This window comes from Rhinatrema bivittatum, chromosome 15, assembly GCF_901001135.1.
Source record: "Rhinatrema bivittatum chromosome 15, aRhiBiv1.1, whole genome shotgun sequence".
In the NCBI taxonomy this organism is placed as follows: Eukaryota; Metazoa; Chordata; class Amphibia; order Gymnophiona; family Rhinatrematidae; genus Rhinatrema; species Rhinatrema bivittatum.
In genome coordinates, this window is record NC_042629.1 from 27,177,739 (window position 1) to 27,194,926 (window position 17,188).

Below are 17,188 nucleotides of genomic sequence, written 5' to 3' on the forward strand. Positions count from 1 at the left end.
TCCTCTTTCCTACCCCCTCCCTTTTCTTCTTGTCGCAATGTCACTACTTTATACCACAACACCTCCCTGCATTCTCCCTACCCAGACGAAAACCCTCTAATTTAATGTGCCACATTATATGCTTCCTCCCTATCAGACTAAGTTATCTTGCCACGAGGTCTTATCCTCCCAATCCTCCAACATGCAATAGATACTCCCGGCCACCGAGACCTAGCTTTAAACTACTAGCCTTCATTTCCTATCCTCATTAATAAGCTCCTGTCACTTTGCATGCTCCCCCCTCTCTCTGCTATATTGCTATTCTGTTAAAATTTCACAATGTTATGTCCCTGCTATAATGTTACTATGCTATATAATGCTACTATGTTACCATGTCCCTGTTATAATGTTACCATATTATAATGTTACCATGTATCAATAATAAGACATCTTAGTCTTACTATTCCACTAGTTATAATGTAAACCGATGTGATATATTCCAATGAATGTCTGTATATAAAAATAATCAAATAAATAAAATAAGTAAATAATAAAGTATCTAAAGGAGCAATCATTTGAGATTATAAAGAAGTTGATCAATAGCTCTCTTGCAGAGGGAAGTGTTCCTTGTATACTGAAATCAGCTATGGTTCATCTGGTCTTGAAGGACAATAGTAAACCAGTAAGTGGCATAAAAAATTATAGACTAGTTTTTAATTTGCCAGCTCTTGCTAAGATTTTAGAGAAGAGACGTGCTGATGCCATTGGATTATTTGGTGGATTGTAAAGCATTTCAGAGTTATCACTACTTGAAATTTTGTTTTATAATATGGAGATTAGAAGAGCTGGGGGGGGTGGGTTCTTGTTCAGTTAGATATTTCTTGCACTTTTGACACCATCAGGCATGATATCTTTCTTGCACGCATTTGTAATATTGTGATATCTGAGGTGGTGTACAGATGGTTTTGTTCTTTTTTAGAAAGCAGGATGCAGAGAATTCAGATGGGTGAACAGGCTTCCTTGTGGCAGGAGTTGCTTTCTGGAGTTCCTCAAGGATCATCCCTGTCCCACTGTACTTTTAATTTATAGCTTTCCCTCCTGGGGGCTATTCTCAAAGGGTTGGGATTAGTATATTATCTGTACACTGATGATGTATAGTTTTACATTCCTTGTGAGGCAGTAGTGTTTGAGGTAAAAATTTGATTAACCATTACTAAGGTTTTTTTGTGGGTTGAATAAAGCCTCTCTAATCAGAATTTACCTATTATGATTTAATGCACTTTAATACCTTTTTTATCAGAGGTAAGAAATCTTGGTATTTTATTGGATTCACAGTTAACTATGTCCACAAGTAAAGCAGATGGCAAAGACTGCTTTCTATAAATTGAAAATAAAGCCACTAAAAACTTAGTTGCCAGCTAAACTGTTTAGGACAGTGCTTCAGACTTTGGTTTTGGGACACTTAGATTACTGCAGCAGATTATGTGCAGGGTTCCTGGATAAACTGTTGCATGCTTTACAGTTTAGTTCAACCTGCAGCGGCATGGATACTCCTGGGTTTGTCAAAATATGATCATATTAGGCCAGTACTAAGTGAACTGCACTAGCTACCGGTCAGATGCAGATCTAGATTTAAATTATTTGCAATTACAAACACATTGTTAGACTCGGAGTATCCCTGCATCCTTAAAGAAAAGATTCAGTAGTATATGAGGGGAAAATGCCATTATAAGTGTCTTTTTTTTATTTTATACTTTTTATTCAGCAGAAAATACAATAAAGTTCAATATGTTACATAATCAATGAACAACATTACAAAAGAAGACATAGGAGTAATGCAGAGTTATATTGAAGCCATTTTAAAGCCTCTCTGTTTAAACTGACACATTGAGCAAAACATAGAATTGCATATCACTTTTACTGTTAATGTAACTCTCTCCACCCTCCCCCTTTCTAAACACACTATGCCAATCATTCATATTTCACACAACTTATTCTCCATCTGCACTCATATCCCACTCTTACACCAGACCATTCTTCCATTACATCTTGCAGCTGGTTAACATTGCATCGTATAACCTTTACAAAAAATATCAAACTCATATGTGGTAACCTTAACTTTACACTGTAATGTGCCGCACAGCTATTTGGCTTCCCCAATTTGCTGAGTATACTATTGAATATAATTGCTGTATATTATCAGATGGTAACAACTTGTAAAACTTCTTCCAAGTCTCCACATTTTGTTGAAACTTTCCAATTGATATTCAGTCTTTCCATCTGCATAAGACCAGACATTTTATTTTTCCATAAAGCTAAAGTAGGTGGCAAACTATAACTGTAAAACATATTTACATACTGTCTATAACCCCCACATATAAAACGTCTACACCCTTCATGAGATCTAGAATCTGTGTCATATACCCAATAACAGTATGTTCCCTTTTTTTTAGGCATCTGAATGCCAGCGTACCTATGTAAACATGTTCTCCCAAAAAGCTATCAATTTGGAGCAAGCCATGAATTTATGAGCTAGTATGCCATTGGTTAGATGACAGAGGGCATAAAGGAGAGTTGAAAAGTGTCATATGATGTTGACATATATCGTCAATATAAGCATGATAAAGCATTTTATATTTAATTTCCCTTAGACTCACTTCAGTGTTTTATTGTTATAATAAATTCTGGCATCTTTGAATATTTTTCACAGAGATGCTACTGTCAAGCACTTTACTCCATTATCTGCTCAGACCCTCCAAAGGAGTAATTGAAATATTTTGCTTGCATAACTTATACCATAATGAGTTTTTCCCTTCTGACATGCTTTGAATTTCAGAAAATAGTGTAAGTTCCTGAGCAAGCTCAGACAAATATCAACGAAGTGAGCCCAGATAAGTGGCTTTTTAACCCCCCCCCCCCCAAAAAAAAAAAACCCCTGTATATTTGGGAAGCCATATTGATTCTTCAAGGTTAAAAAAAAGTTTGACAAGTCACTGAATCTGGTACAGTGATGTGACCTATAACTGGAGAATTTCGTCTCTCCACTTTTGAAAAATAGCCTGATATTCGCTACCCGGAGGGAACTGTTTATTACCTTACAAAGTAAAAACAGTGATGTGTGTGATAGCAGCTCCCATTATCTTCTGAAAAACTTCAGGCTTGTACCACTGACCATAACATATTACCTTTAATTGCTTTGATCAAAGTGGCATCCCATGCGAGTAGAAAATAAGATAGTGACCATCAAATCTGTAATACAGTAACAATATTTTCCTTGACACCATTCACCCATGACGCACATTTGACATGCAATATTAAAAAGCCATAAACTTGGCAAATCTAACCCCCCGTTGTCTTTGGAATTAGTTAATTTATCATGATTCATCCTCGCATGCTGACCCCCGCCAAATAAAATGGATAAAAGATCTTTCCTCCTCAGCCAGCAGGGCAGCATATGTAGTCTATAAAGTATCTTTGGGAGAACGATCATTTTTATCAGAGCACATCTGACCTTAAGAGAAACTGGTAAGTCGTTCCACACTTAGAACTGTTCTTTCACTCTTTGCAGCGCCACCAGAATATTTAAGTAGTACATAGTGGTTAGGTCTCTGGAGACCCACACTCCCAAATATTTTAATTTTTCTTCTGCCCAGGTAATGGGAAAGAAACCCTGCCATTGCTATTGTCTCCTCATCCAATGGTAATGCTTCTGATTTAGTAAATTTATTTTTTAAGCCAACAAACTAATAATAATGTTCAAAAATCTGTTGGATTACTGGAATATCAGTTGGCAGGTCTCCTAAAATAGTAAAATATCTGCAAACAGATCTTTAATTCAGTTTTCCCCGCTGTGATACCCTGGAAATTAGGATGTGTTCGCAACTTGATCACCAAAGGCTCCACTGCCATGTTTCTATGTTTCTATGTGAGTGACAGTGGGCAGCTTTGACATTCACCCTGCTTAAGTTGAAACTATTTAAAACGTTGCCATTTATCAAGAGACGTGCAGTGGGGTTTCTGTATAATATTTTCAGCCATGTCATAATAATCCCCTTAAACGCAAATTGTTCAAGATCCATAATATATATTGCCAGGACATGAAATCAAAAGCTTTTTCTGCATCCAAGCTGAGGGCGATTGCTTTCCTATTTGTTTTCTGGGATAAAGCAGCAATCAGCTTCCTAACATTACGAACACCATGCCTTCCTTTGACAAATCCAGTCTGATCTGGGTGTATAATTATTGGAAGTACTTTACTAAGTCTGTCAGCCAATATGGCCGCAAATAGTTTCATATCTATATTTATTAGGGAGATAGGATGATAATATCCCACCACCGTCAGGACTTTATTTTTCGGGGAGTACAATAATTAGGGATTGATTCATGTCTGCGAAACATGCCCCTGGGGTAGAGTATAGTTATAGAATTTAGTTAGTGTGGTAAGTATAGGAAATTTTATAAAATTGCATACCTAACCTGTCTAGACCCATTGCTTTCCCCAATTTTAGTTTTTGTACAATCCCATAAACTTCAGAATCCCGTATGGGCAGATTTAGTCTGTGCAAATAATCTGTCTATATATTTGGGCAAGCAAAATCTTGAAAAATTCAGTTGGTTATGGACATTTTCAGTATATCTGACATATAAAGCTTGACAAAAATCTAAGAAGCGTGATTCGATAAACTGGTTGGAGTGCCTGAGAACACCATTCTTATCTCTGATGCGACTGATTACTGAACGTTGCTAATAGCTTGCTAGTCTTGTTCCCTTATTTATATAATTTGGAATTTGAAATAGATTAGCAATTTGTGGGCTCTTTGAAACCAAAACTGGTTTAGGGAAACATATTTGGTCCATCGCTTGTTTATGTGCCTCAGTGGCCTGATGAGTACATTATGCCAGTTGTAGCACTTTGTTAATTACAGAATTTCAGCATTTCCTAGCGTGTAGACAGAAGGACTCAGGACCAGTGGGTTATGGTCCCCTGCCAGCAGATGGAGACAGAGCAAGCTGATGTCCTCTTGTGAAGAGACACGTTCTACTGTCTCAGTTTTCTGTGTGTGGCTCTCAAGCCTTTCCTTTATTTCTTCCATAGCTGTTTGAAGTTTGATAAGGCACTCATCTAGCGCTGAGGCCACGCTGTTTATGATCAATTGCACAATATCATCTGATGCTTCCAAAGATTGTTTTTCTTTTCCCTCAGCTGCCGCTATTTTTGTCTCTCCCGTCTTGCTTTTGTCGCATGAACCGCGTACTGATTTCGTGCTCATACTTCCTTAATTCATTGTGTATGAGGGATTACAGATCTCATAGCATTTAGAGCCACAGCTGGTTAACATATCTGCTTTCCTCACTCCTCTACTTTGTCTTGAAAAACTCTGGTTCATGGGATAAGGTGAACTCTGGTTCATGGGATAAGGCGACCAATTCTGGTCGCCTTATCTCAAAAAAGATATAGTTGCAATGGAGAAGGTACAGAGAAGGGCAACCAAAATGATAAAGGGGATGGAACAGCTCCCCTATGAGGAAAGGCTGAAGAAGTTAGGGCTTTTCAGCTTGGAGAAGAGATGGCTGAGGGGGGATATAATAGAGGTCTTGAACGAGTAGATGTGACTCAGTTATTTACACTTTCGAATAATAGAAGGACTAGGGGGCATTCCATGAAGTTAGCAAGTAGCACATTTAAGACTAATCGGAGAAACTTCTTTTTCACTCAATGCACAATAAAGCTCTGGAATTTGTTGCCAGAGGATGTGGTTAGTGCAGTTAGTGTAGCTGGGTTCAAAAAAGGTTTGGATAAGTTCTTGGAAGAGAAGTCCATTAACTGCTATTAATCAAGTTTACTTAGGGAATAGCCACTGCTATTAATTGCATCAGTAGCATGGGATCTTCTTGGTGTTTGGTTAATTGCCAGGTTCTTGTGGCCTGGTTTGGCCTGTGTTGGAAACAGGATGCTGGGCTTGATGGACCCTTGGTCTGACCCAGCATGGCAATTTCTTATGTTCTTATGATGTGCTTCGGGAGCTTCTGTGCCCGATCACTGAAATGCCATAACTGGAAGACACAAGAGCCTTCTAATCAGGTTTTTAAATATCCATTTGTACATGCAAAGGCATTTTCTTTTATCTCTCCAACATTATAGAATGAGTTGTCGTTGCAAGTAAGGGAGGAGATGAATATTAAGACATTCAGAAAGGGTGTTAAGGTAGTTTTGTTCAAGGAAGTGTTTGGATAAAGATGATCCAGTCTAATTATGTAAGTTTTCTATGTTTGAAATATATTTTGAGGTACGAGATTTCATTGTATTCATGATCCGCTCTGAGTGCTAAGTGCAAGAAAGTTGTGGAATATAAGAGTGTAATAAATAAATGCTCAATCGAGCATGCCAGAAGCTTTTTGAGTAAATCTCCCACACTAGGCTCCGTCAGATGACATCACCCACATATGAGGACTTACATTGTGCTGTCTTGGAGAACACTTGACACAGGTAAGCAATTTTTGCTTTCTCTTTGGACAACTGGATAAATCAGTCTTGCATTCTTTCCCACCTTCCCTTGGAGTTCAAAATCTTTTATTAGTGGCTCTGATATATGACTGACCACTGTGTGGTGTTGGTTGCACACGAGCAGAAAGGCCTTCTAAACCTTTCAAGCTCTAACTAGTAAAATATTTTGTCTTAGCACCATCAAATGACATCACCCTACATGTGTGACCGATTTATCTTACTCTCCAATGAAAACGCCAGTTACAGGTAAACAAACTGCGCATTCTCTTATTTATCTGTTGTAATCTGATCCCAGGACCTGGGACAAAGAAAGTCTCTATTTTCTGTGATCCAAAGAAGGCAAGCATTTGTCTAGTAAAAGTAGTTTTCTGTGTTACTTTGTTGCCTAATATTACTGTTGCACTCTGTATGTTCCTCTTACACAGCCTTAAGGTGTCATTATTCTGCCCTTAACTTAGGACATTTCTATGAAGTAATGTTCTCATCTCAGAGTGTTTACTAGCTATAGTATTATTATTATTTAGTAAATTGACCACACATTTATAGTTACAGTTAATTGTAATTTTATGTTTATTTTATGCATTACATTTTATTACTCTAAATTAGAAATTTGTATCCCCAGTAATACCCTGAACATAATTACTTACCGGCTGGGATGTCCTGAGTAGAAGGAGGGGATGTGACTCTGTCCTATACTATTCTGAGTTTGGGGGTTATTTCTCTTTCTGCATTAATGCCCATTTAACTGATGATTGTTTTCCTTTATCTCTTTCTTACAGATAGTCTTTTGGCAGGTATTCCTCAGAAGGTTAAATTTACTGTAACCACAGGTCATTATACCATTAAAAATGGTGACACACTACAATTGAGCAATGCTGACACAATGCCCATCGTACAGGCCACAAGAGTCAAAGCCACCATTTACTCAGACAGCCAAGGTAAGCATCCTGCCAAAGAAGAGCCATGAGTAACTTGGTTAACTTTGCTAGAGGGTATGAGATATTTGTGCTGAGATGTCGCTAAGGATTATCGATGCTGTTTTCTCATAGGTTACGTCTGAAAATTCAGGTGTAACATTTTCTTTTGCTGTTGAGAGGAATTAGAAATCCCAGGTCAACTGGATTTTGATCCACTAGAATTAGGGCTAACTGCTTGCAGAGTGATTCTGAAGGCAATTTTCAAATGTCTGTAGATAGTTCCAAAGTCTGCAGTAATTTTCCTTGCAAATTTAGCACAGATTTTCAAAGGAAAACTATGTTCGTACTTTTCCATTTGAATATTGGCTAAGGAAAAGTTCCCATAAAGAAAGATTACTCCTTTTTCTGCAAAATAATGCGTGTAATTTTGAAAATGCAATACTGTGTATGGTGTTGTCCCCCAATCTAACTCTGCCTCTAAGCTTGCATATTGATCCACGCACCTATTTTTACCCATGGAAAGGGACAGGAATTTTTAAACAACCAATTTACCCAGGTAAAGGGCTTCTGAAAATTGCCCTCCCACTGTGATTTTGTTTTCTTTTTAAAATTATTCTAATATTTCTTTCAGTTTTGTTTAAGAGGACTGAACTTGTTGCTTTAATTGCCAAGACAGCAGTTCTGCAGTTTGGCAACTTTAAAGTCCCACCCAACCAATTTCCATCTTTTTCTGTAAAAAGCTGATTGCATTAAATAAGAGCATGAAATTGCAAACCTGTTACTAATATTCTGTAACCTATCATTTAAAACTGCCACAGTAACTGGGATAGCCAAAATGTCAGTTTTTGAAAAGGGCTCCAGTGATGATCCAGGAAACAAGAAATCAATGAGCTTGAAGTTGGTGTCAGGCAAAATGGTAGAAATTATTCTTAAAAGCAAAGTTACTGGCCGTATAGATAGACATGGAGTAATGAGTGAAGAAGTCAACATGGTTTTAGCAAAGGGAAGTCTTACCTTACTAATCTTAGATGTTTTGGAAGGTGTAAATAAGCATATTGATATAGATGAGCCAATTGATATAGTGTATATGGATTTTCAGAAGGCATTTGTCAGTCTTCAGGTAATTAAAGTCATGGGATAGGAGGCGGAGTCCTGCTGTGGATTGGTAACTGGTTTAAAGGTAGAAAACAGAGTTGGGTTTAAATGGTCAGTTTTCCAAATGGAGAAAAGTCAATAGTGGACTACCACAAAGATCTGTACTGGGACCTGTTCAGCATATTCATAAATGATCTGAAAAAGGAAGCAAAAAATGCGGTGATCAGGTTTGCAGATGACACAAAATTATCAAAGTTGTTAAATAGCAGCGGATTGTGGGGAACTGCAGAAGGACCTTGCAAAGGTAGAAGACCGGGTATTGAAACAGCAGATGAAATGTAATAACGTGCAAGTGCAACGTGATGCACATAGGGAAAGTTAATCCCAACTGCAGATAGACAATGCTGGGTTCTGTATTAGGGATCAGCACCTAGGAAAACAATCTCTGAGTCTGTGTAGACAATAATTTGAAATCCTCATCTCAATGTGCAGCAGTAGTTAAAATAGCAAATAAGCATTTTAGGAATTATATGGAGAAGAATGCAGAAAAAAATGGAGAATATCCTAATGCTTCTGTATCAGTCCATAATACAACTGCACCTTGAGCCTTGTGTACAGTGTTGGTCACCCCATCTCAAACATTACGTAACTAGAAAAGGTACAGAAAAGGGGGCAACAAAAACGATTAAGGGAGTGGAACGGCTCCCTTATAAGGGAAAGCTAAACAGGTTAAGGCTTTTCTTTTTGGAAAAGAAAGAGCTGTCAGTGTTATGAAGCGGAAAGCTTAAGATGGTCCCCTGATGCAGGCGGCCATGTGCTGCCGAAACGCTGCAGCGTCGAGAGTCCACCATAGTTTCATCTGTGAAAAAAGAAAAAAAGGTTTTCGGTGCAAGTGTGCCTTGAAACAGTCTACAAATAACGTGAAAGACAGCTGTGGAAGGGATAGTTTGGATTTCTTCTAAAAGTTCTGTGGATATCTGAAATCAGCGCTGGGGGCGTGCAGATAGTCCTTGAGAGTCCGTTACAGTTTTGCTTGCGAAAAAGAAAAAACTGTTTGGAGCAAGTGCGCCTTGAAACAGCTTACAAATAATGTGAAACACAGCTGTGGAAGTGATCTTCTGGATTTTCTTTGACAGACTTGTGGATATTTGAAAGCAGCGTGGAAGCGGAGAAGGATTGAACAGTGGTTGTTTGATGCATTTATGAATGCTTTGCAGCTGTCTCGAGGGCTCCAAGAGACTCATGTGTTATAGATCCTTGGTAGTTATTGGAGTGTGAAACCTTTTTTTTTAATGAACGGCATGATACCCTAACAGTTATAAAAGGACAGAAATGCTGAACAGGTTGAGACTGTGTGTAGGGGGAAACACCCAAGGCAGTGCCTAAGGAGGGTGAAGAAAAGTGTTTTGATTAGCAGAGTGAACATAAGATAAAGCTAAAGGGTTTTGATATATGGAATGAATGTGGTGAGAGTGTTGAGTGAGTGTGTGCTTTATAAGGGGTTGGTTTGAGATAAAAATTGTGCACTTTAACATATAAATGAGATGAAAATCTATTGCCTGAATATATGAATGAGTGATAAGTGTTTTAAACAGTACAATTGAGAGAGCATATTTTTCAATAAGAAAAGAATAAAGCAATTTTGTTAAAAGAAAATTTGAGTAGTTGATGTAAACTGTTGCCTTTGGGAGGTGATTTATTTGATTTATATTTACAGACAGTCTAGTTTGCGGTGTGTGGTTTTGTTTGGGTAGTGCATTGTAAAATAATACAAACCCCATTCTGTACATATCTATCAAACCTGCCATATCTCAGCAGCAGTAACTCCAAGAGATGAAACAGCAATAGCCCTACCCATGAAAAGGCAGCAGTTCACCACCATTGGAATATAATATTGAGAAAAAAACAACAAATAAGGCTGATATAAACCTCTAGTATAAAATACCTCATCTCAGTCACATACACACATAATACAGAAAGACTTGCCTTCACCAAATATAGAATAAAAGACCACAAATACCCAATATTGACTGGGTAAATGTAACATCAGGACTTGCTAGAGACATAAAGTTCCTGGATGTAATAAATCACTGCTTCATGGAGTAATTGGTTCAGGAACCAACAAGAGAGGGAGCTATTTTAGATTTAATTCTTAGTGAAATGCAAGATTTGGTGAGAGAAGTGACGGTGGTGGGGCCACTTGGCAACAGTGATCATAACATCAAATTTAAACTAATAACTGGAAGGGGGACAATAAGTAAATCTGCAACTCTAACACTAAACTTTCAAAAGGGAAACTTTGATAAAATGAGGAAAATAGTTATAAAAAAACTGAAAGGTGCAGCTGCAAAGGTTAAGTTTTCAACAGGCATGGACATTGTTTAAAATACAATCCTAGAGGTGCAGTCCATATGTATTCCACACATTAAGAAAGGTGGAAGGAAGGCAAAGCGATTACCGTCATGGTTAAAAGATGAGGTGAAAGAGGCTATTTTAGCCAAAAAAAAAATCCTTCAAAAATTGGAAGAAGGATCCATCTGAAGGAAATAGGATAAAACATAAGCATTGTCACGTTAAGTGTAAAACATTGATAAGACAGGCGAAGACAGAATTTGAAATGAAGTTCGCCATAGAGGCAAAATAATAAAAACTTTAAAAAATATATCTGAAGCAAGAAACCTGTGAGGGAGACGGACCATTAGATGACCAAGGGGTTTAAAGGGGCTCTTATGGAAGATAAGGCCATTGCAGAAAGACTAAATGAATTATTTGCTTCTGTGTTTACTAATGAGGATGTTAGAGAGATACCAGTTCCGAAGATGGTTTTCAGGGATGATGAGTCAGACAGACTGAACGAAATCACTGTGAACCTGGAAGATGTAGTAGGCCAGATTGACGAACTAAAGAGTAGCAAATCATCTGGACCAGATGGTATGCATCCTAGGGTACTGAAGGAACTAAAAAATGAAATTTCTGATCTATTAGTTAAAATTTGTAACCTATCATTAAAATCATCCATTGTACCTGAAGACTGGAAGGTGGCCAATGTAATCCCAATATTTAAAAAAGGCTCCAGGGGTGATCCGGGTAACTATAGACCAGTGAGCCTGACTTCAGTGCCGGGAAAAATAGTGGAAACTATTCTCAAGAATCAAAATCGTAGCGCATATAGAAAGACATGGTTTAATGGAACACAGTCAACATGGATTTACCCAAGGGAAGTCTTGCTTAACAAATCTTCATTTTTTTGAAGGGGTTAATAAACATGTGGATAAAGGTGAACTGGTAGATGTAGTATATTTGGATTTTAAGAAGGCGTTTGACAAAGTCCCTCATGAGAGGCTTCTAAGAAAACTAAAAAGTAATGGGATAGGAGGCGATGTCCTTTCGTGGATTACAAACTGGTTAAAAGACAGGAAACAGAAACAAATGGTCAATTTTCTCAGTGGAAAAGGGTAAACAGTGGAGTTTACCCTTTTCAGGGTAAACTCCACTGTTTACCCTGAAAAGGTACCCAAGTACAGATCCTCAGGGATCTGTACTTGGATCGGTGCTTTTCAATATATATATAAATGATCTGGAAAGGAATAAGACGAGTGAGGTTATCAAATTTGCAGATGATACAAATTTATTCAGAGTAGTTAAATCACAAGCGGATTGTGATACATTACAGGAGGACCTTGCAAGACTGGAAGATTGGGCATCCAAATGGCAGATGACATTTAATGTGGACAAGTGCAAGGTGTTGCATATAGGGAAAAATAACCCTTGCTGTAGTTACACGATGTTAGGTTCTATATTAGGAGCTACCACCCAGGAAAAAGATCTAGGCATCATAGTGGATAATACTTCAAAATCATCGGTTCAGTGTGCTGCAGCAGTCGAAAAATCAAACAGAATGTTAGGAATTATTAGGAAGGGAATGGTCAAGAAAACGGAAACTGTCATAATGCCTCTATATCGCTCCATGGTGAGACCACACCTTGAATACTGTGTACGATTCTGGTCGCCGCATCTCAAAAAAAAAGATATAGTTGCGATGGAGAAGGGCAACCAAAATGATAAAGGGGATGGAACAGCTCCCCTATGAGGAAAGGATGAAGAGGTTAGGGCTGTTCAGCTTGGAGAAGAGATGGCTGAGGGGGGATATGATAGAGGTCTTTAAGATCATGAGAGGTCTTGAATGAGTAGATGTGAATCGGTTATTTACCCTTTCGAATAATAAAAGAACTAGGGGGCATTCCATGAAGTTTCAAGTAGCACATTTAAGACTAATTGGAGAAAATTCTTTTTCACTCAACGCACAATAAAGCTCTGGAATTTGTTGTCAGAGGATGTGGGTAGTGCAGTTAGTGTAGCTGGGTTCAAAAAAGGTTTGGATAAGTTCTTGGAGGAGAAGTCCATTAACTGCTATTAATCAAGTAGCATGGGATCTTCTTAGTGTTTGGGTATTTGCCAGGTTCATGTGGCCTGGTTTGGCCTCTGTTGGAAACCCTTGGTCTGACCCAGCATGGCAATTTCTTATGTTCTTAAATTACAAATGCAGAAACAAAAACTGGAATGGAAACCCCAAGAAGACCTTCTGCATGCAGTGCAAAACTGGAGACTAGAAACAAAAATATATTTCCTCCTACACAAAGCAAAGTTCAAAGAGAGAAGAAATGCATATTCTCAAAACTGACATAGTATGGCCCTTGTACCCAGTCACGACTACTCAATGGGAACCATAAACCATGATGTTACAAAAATCATGAATAACTTTGACAAGGAGTGGGTCTCCCAGCTGGACCCCCTCTTGTACGATCAAGAAACTCAAAATGAGATCTCTTCCCCCCCCAATCCCCCCACCTCCCTACTACTCCGCTCCCACTTTAACCACTCCCCATCACCTGCCATCCAGGAATAACTGGCGGAGATCACTACGATACAGGGCCCAGCCCCCCCCCCCCCCTCATTTACACAAGCGAGATTGAACCAAGAATTTGTTGCACATTACAAGTGATATCATAAGTGACAGAACTAGCCAAGTTAGGGTCCTTGGTAGTTTAACAATGCAAGTTGAGCAGCAGATAAAGGAAAAAGAAGGAAGAACAAATTTGGTCCCTCATGTTAAACAAACTGTCAGTAAACTAATCTTGCAAGGAGGCATGCCTAGAGGGTCCATCTCCTCCACATAGTTCACAGGCCGAGTGGCCACAAAAATTATCTGCACCAGTATTTCTGTCAAAGGTTGAGCAGGCAAACAAAAACAAGGAGCATCCACCAACCCCAGGCTTCTCATGAAACTGCAAAAACCAGACAACAGGTTCCTTGGCACCTGCCATCTCCAAAAAGGACCAATATGTTCCAATCAAACCATTATGAAACAGTCAAAAAAAAACAAAACCCTAAATGGAAGGGTCCATGAGATAGTCCAAAAGCGAAATACCCTCCACAGGGCTCAATGGGGATTCCCCGAATCATAGAAGGCTGCGTTGGGCAGCAGATCGCAATTCAAAATTTCATCAAGAGTTCTCATGAGCCTGAAGAGGCTGAATATATTGTTGAGCCGCCGTGGCATCAGTAAATTTATTTATTTATTTTATTTATTTAAAGGAATTTATATACCACTTTATAAAATTAGATTTTGTCAAAGTGGTTTACATTGGAGAAAAATAATAAAATAAAAGAATAAAAAGAAAAAGGTAATAATTAAATAAAATTAAAAATACATAAAATTGCTTAATAGCATGTATCCCTTTATAATATAATAAGTTAAGTTCTATAGTATCATGTATCTCTTTATAATATAATAAGTTAAGTTCTATAGTTCTGATACCTTGTTAAATGTAACGCCTCTACAGCGACTGTTTTTTGTTATATTGGAAACCGATTTGATTTGATATTGTATCAAGAATGTCGGTATATAAAAATTCTAAATAAATAAATAAATCAGCGGACACCATCCATGGTCTGGACCTGCATCTTCGTGGGGTAAACCAGACCCGCTCTAATACCCCTTTCATATAGCTGGGCGCAGTAAGGTGCCAAAACTCTGCACTGCTGGGAGACAGTCGTAGAAAATTTTTGAAATACTAGGACGGGACGGTTTTCATACGTAAGTTTAGGACCTTGCCGGAAGGCACGCAAAATCGCCTCTGTGTGCATAGTTCAGGACCTTTGCGATGACCACCTGAGGCTTCGCAGCGTCCGCTCAAGTGGGCCCGATAATCCTGTTAGGGTCAGCGCCGTGGGAAGCCACTCCTCAAGGAAGCCAGGAAGTGTATGCTCTGCTAGGCTCTCCGGCAGCCCCACCAACCTGATATTCGCATGCCGCGAGCAGTTTTCAGATCATCAATTTTAATTGCCTGTCTGTCCATAAAACGAAGGAAAAGGTTCAGAGCAGTGGAGAAAAAATGTCCATGGATGTAGAGCTTGTGTTAATAATGTCTGAGGAAGTCATGAGGCATTTAATAAAATGCATGCCTGTTGCAAGACATATTAATGAAATTTCATTCAATAATGGATAAGTATTAAGAAACTTTGATCTCATAACTTATGTCACAGAAAACAAACTGAAGCTAGCAGAGCAAGAAGAAAGCACTGAGAATTTATGGAATTTTATTCAGTCATTGAAAAAGAATGAAATATTGGATAGTAGAATTGCTGATCAGGAAAACAGAAGTCATAGAAATAATGTACACATTATTGGTATACCAAAGACTGTTAGGGATAATGAACTACAAACACTCTGTGGATAAGAGTATATCCAGCTGGAGAAATTAGGGCTTCAACCTGGAGTATTGCCAGTCAAATTTGAATGTATTCATAGGCTGGGACCGTATAATGCCGAGCACCCGAGACCATTTATTGCACAGATCTTAAATCAGGCATATAAGATGGCACTGTTTCAAGCCTACTGTATGCAGTGAAACCTAGAATATAAAGGGATTTAAGTTTACTATTTCAAGACTTTTCAGCTCATGTTGCAGCTAAACAAAGAGAAATTATACCTTATTGCTCACACTTGTTTAACAGAGCGTTAAGTTCAGTATCTGATATACTACAAAGTTCCATGTTTTCTATCAAGGCAGTACTATGGTGTTTATAGCGGCACTAGGAAAAAATTGAGATGAAATTATACAAAACACTAAATATAAGGAATTGTTGAGTGATAGCAAAAAAGAACATTATTTCTATCTCACACTTTCTTTGGGGCTGATTTTAATATCTTATTTTAAAGCATGTTGCGCTCCATTTTAAACTAACTTTGAGAAGGAATATTATATAATACATGATATATAGCTAAGTATGTTAGTACATGAAATGAAACAATCTTAGTTATGCTCTCCAGAAATGTATTGCTCCTAGAAGTATGACATGTGGACACTGATGCTGATGAATCATGGTTGGGATATTTTGTTCAATACTTTAGTTATGATTAACTTAAGTATATTCTGAACACTGGACTTGAGACTTTCACTGTACCGTTAAAAATCTACATTGATGAACAAGAAAGCCATTTGTTGGTTTTGATTCATTCTGTTAGACAAGCCGTTAAGCCCGTTAAAACGGGCTACATCCCTCTGTCTCTCACCTCCCCCTCATTCTCTCTCCCCTCACTCTTCACCACCCCCCTCCCCCACCCACTGCTCCCACTCAGTCCCTCCCTCCCACTCAGTCTCCCTCCCCTCCCTCCTCCCACTCTCTCCCTCCCCTCCCTCCCTCCCACTCAGTCCCACTCCCTCTGTCCTCTGCCCTCAGTCCCACTCCCTCCCTAGTCCCACTCAGTCCCCCCTCTCCCTCCCACCCTCTCCCCCTCAGTCCCACTCCCTCTGTCCTCTGCCCTCAGTCCCACTCACTCTCACTCAGTCCCTCCTCTCACTCTCTCCCTCCCTCTCACTCAGTCCCACTCCCTCTGTCCTCTGCCCTCAGTCCACTCCCTCCCTCTCCCCCTCAGTCCACTCAGTCCCTCTCACTCAGTCCCTCCCATCTCCCCCCTCAGTCCCACTCCCTCCCTCCCCCCCCTCAGTCCCACTCACTCCCTCCCCCCCCCTCAGTCCCACTCACTCCCTCTCACTCAGTCCCCCCCTCTCCCTCCCTCCTCCTCCCTCCTCCCTCCCATCGCTGCTTGCCACCGCCCGCTGCGAACCGCCCGCCGCCCGCCGGCGCTGCGAACCGCCGCCGCCCGCCGGCGCTGCGAACCGCCGCCGCCCGCCGGCGCTGCGAACCGCCGCCCGCCGCCGTCGCTACCGCCGCTGCGAACCGCCGCCGCGAACCGCCACTCGACGCCGCCATTGTTTTCCCTGACGCTGCCTGAGGCCGACGTGCTCGCCCGCACATGCGCGGTAGAGCTGGTCTCTACTGCGCATTTGCGGCACGTCGGTCAAGTGTCGTTTATAGGTATTGATGATATTGCTCTTGGCTATGTTCTTGAAATTAAAGATAGCATGTCAATGGATTTTGCCATAACTTTGGAATTAAGTTTGGGGCGTCATATTATATTATTGTGAATGTGTTGGAAGCACCAGAAAAACGTTTTATATTTTATCATCACAAAGAGGGACTCCTAGGATTCATAAAGAGTTGAAGATCAAGATGAGTGAAAAGAAAATATTGAGGTTGTGGTGAGGAAGGACGGGAAGTATGGGTATTTCAGGGATTGTTTGGGATAATGAGCTTCAAAGGATGTGTGTGGGGGGGGGGGGGGGGG

The 17,188-nt window shown here is 39.6% G+C and overlaps 1 protein-coding gene across 2 annotated transcripts in view; it reads left to right on the forward strand.

The window, feature by feature from the left end:
* Nucleotides 1–17,188, forward strand: part of TRAPPC10 (trafficking protein particle complex 10) — a 269,076-nt gene that overhangs the window by 170,415 nt on the left and 81,473 nt on the right. For both annotated transcript variants that reach the window (XM_029577817.1, XM_029577818.1), the window contains exon 16: nt 7,264–7,422. In XM_029577817.1, the coding sequence (XP_029433677.1) occupies nt 7,264–7,422 (159 nt within the window). The remainder of the gene's footprint in view (nt 1–7,263; nt 7,423–17,188) is intronic.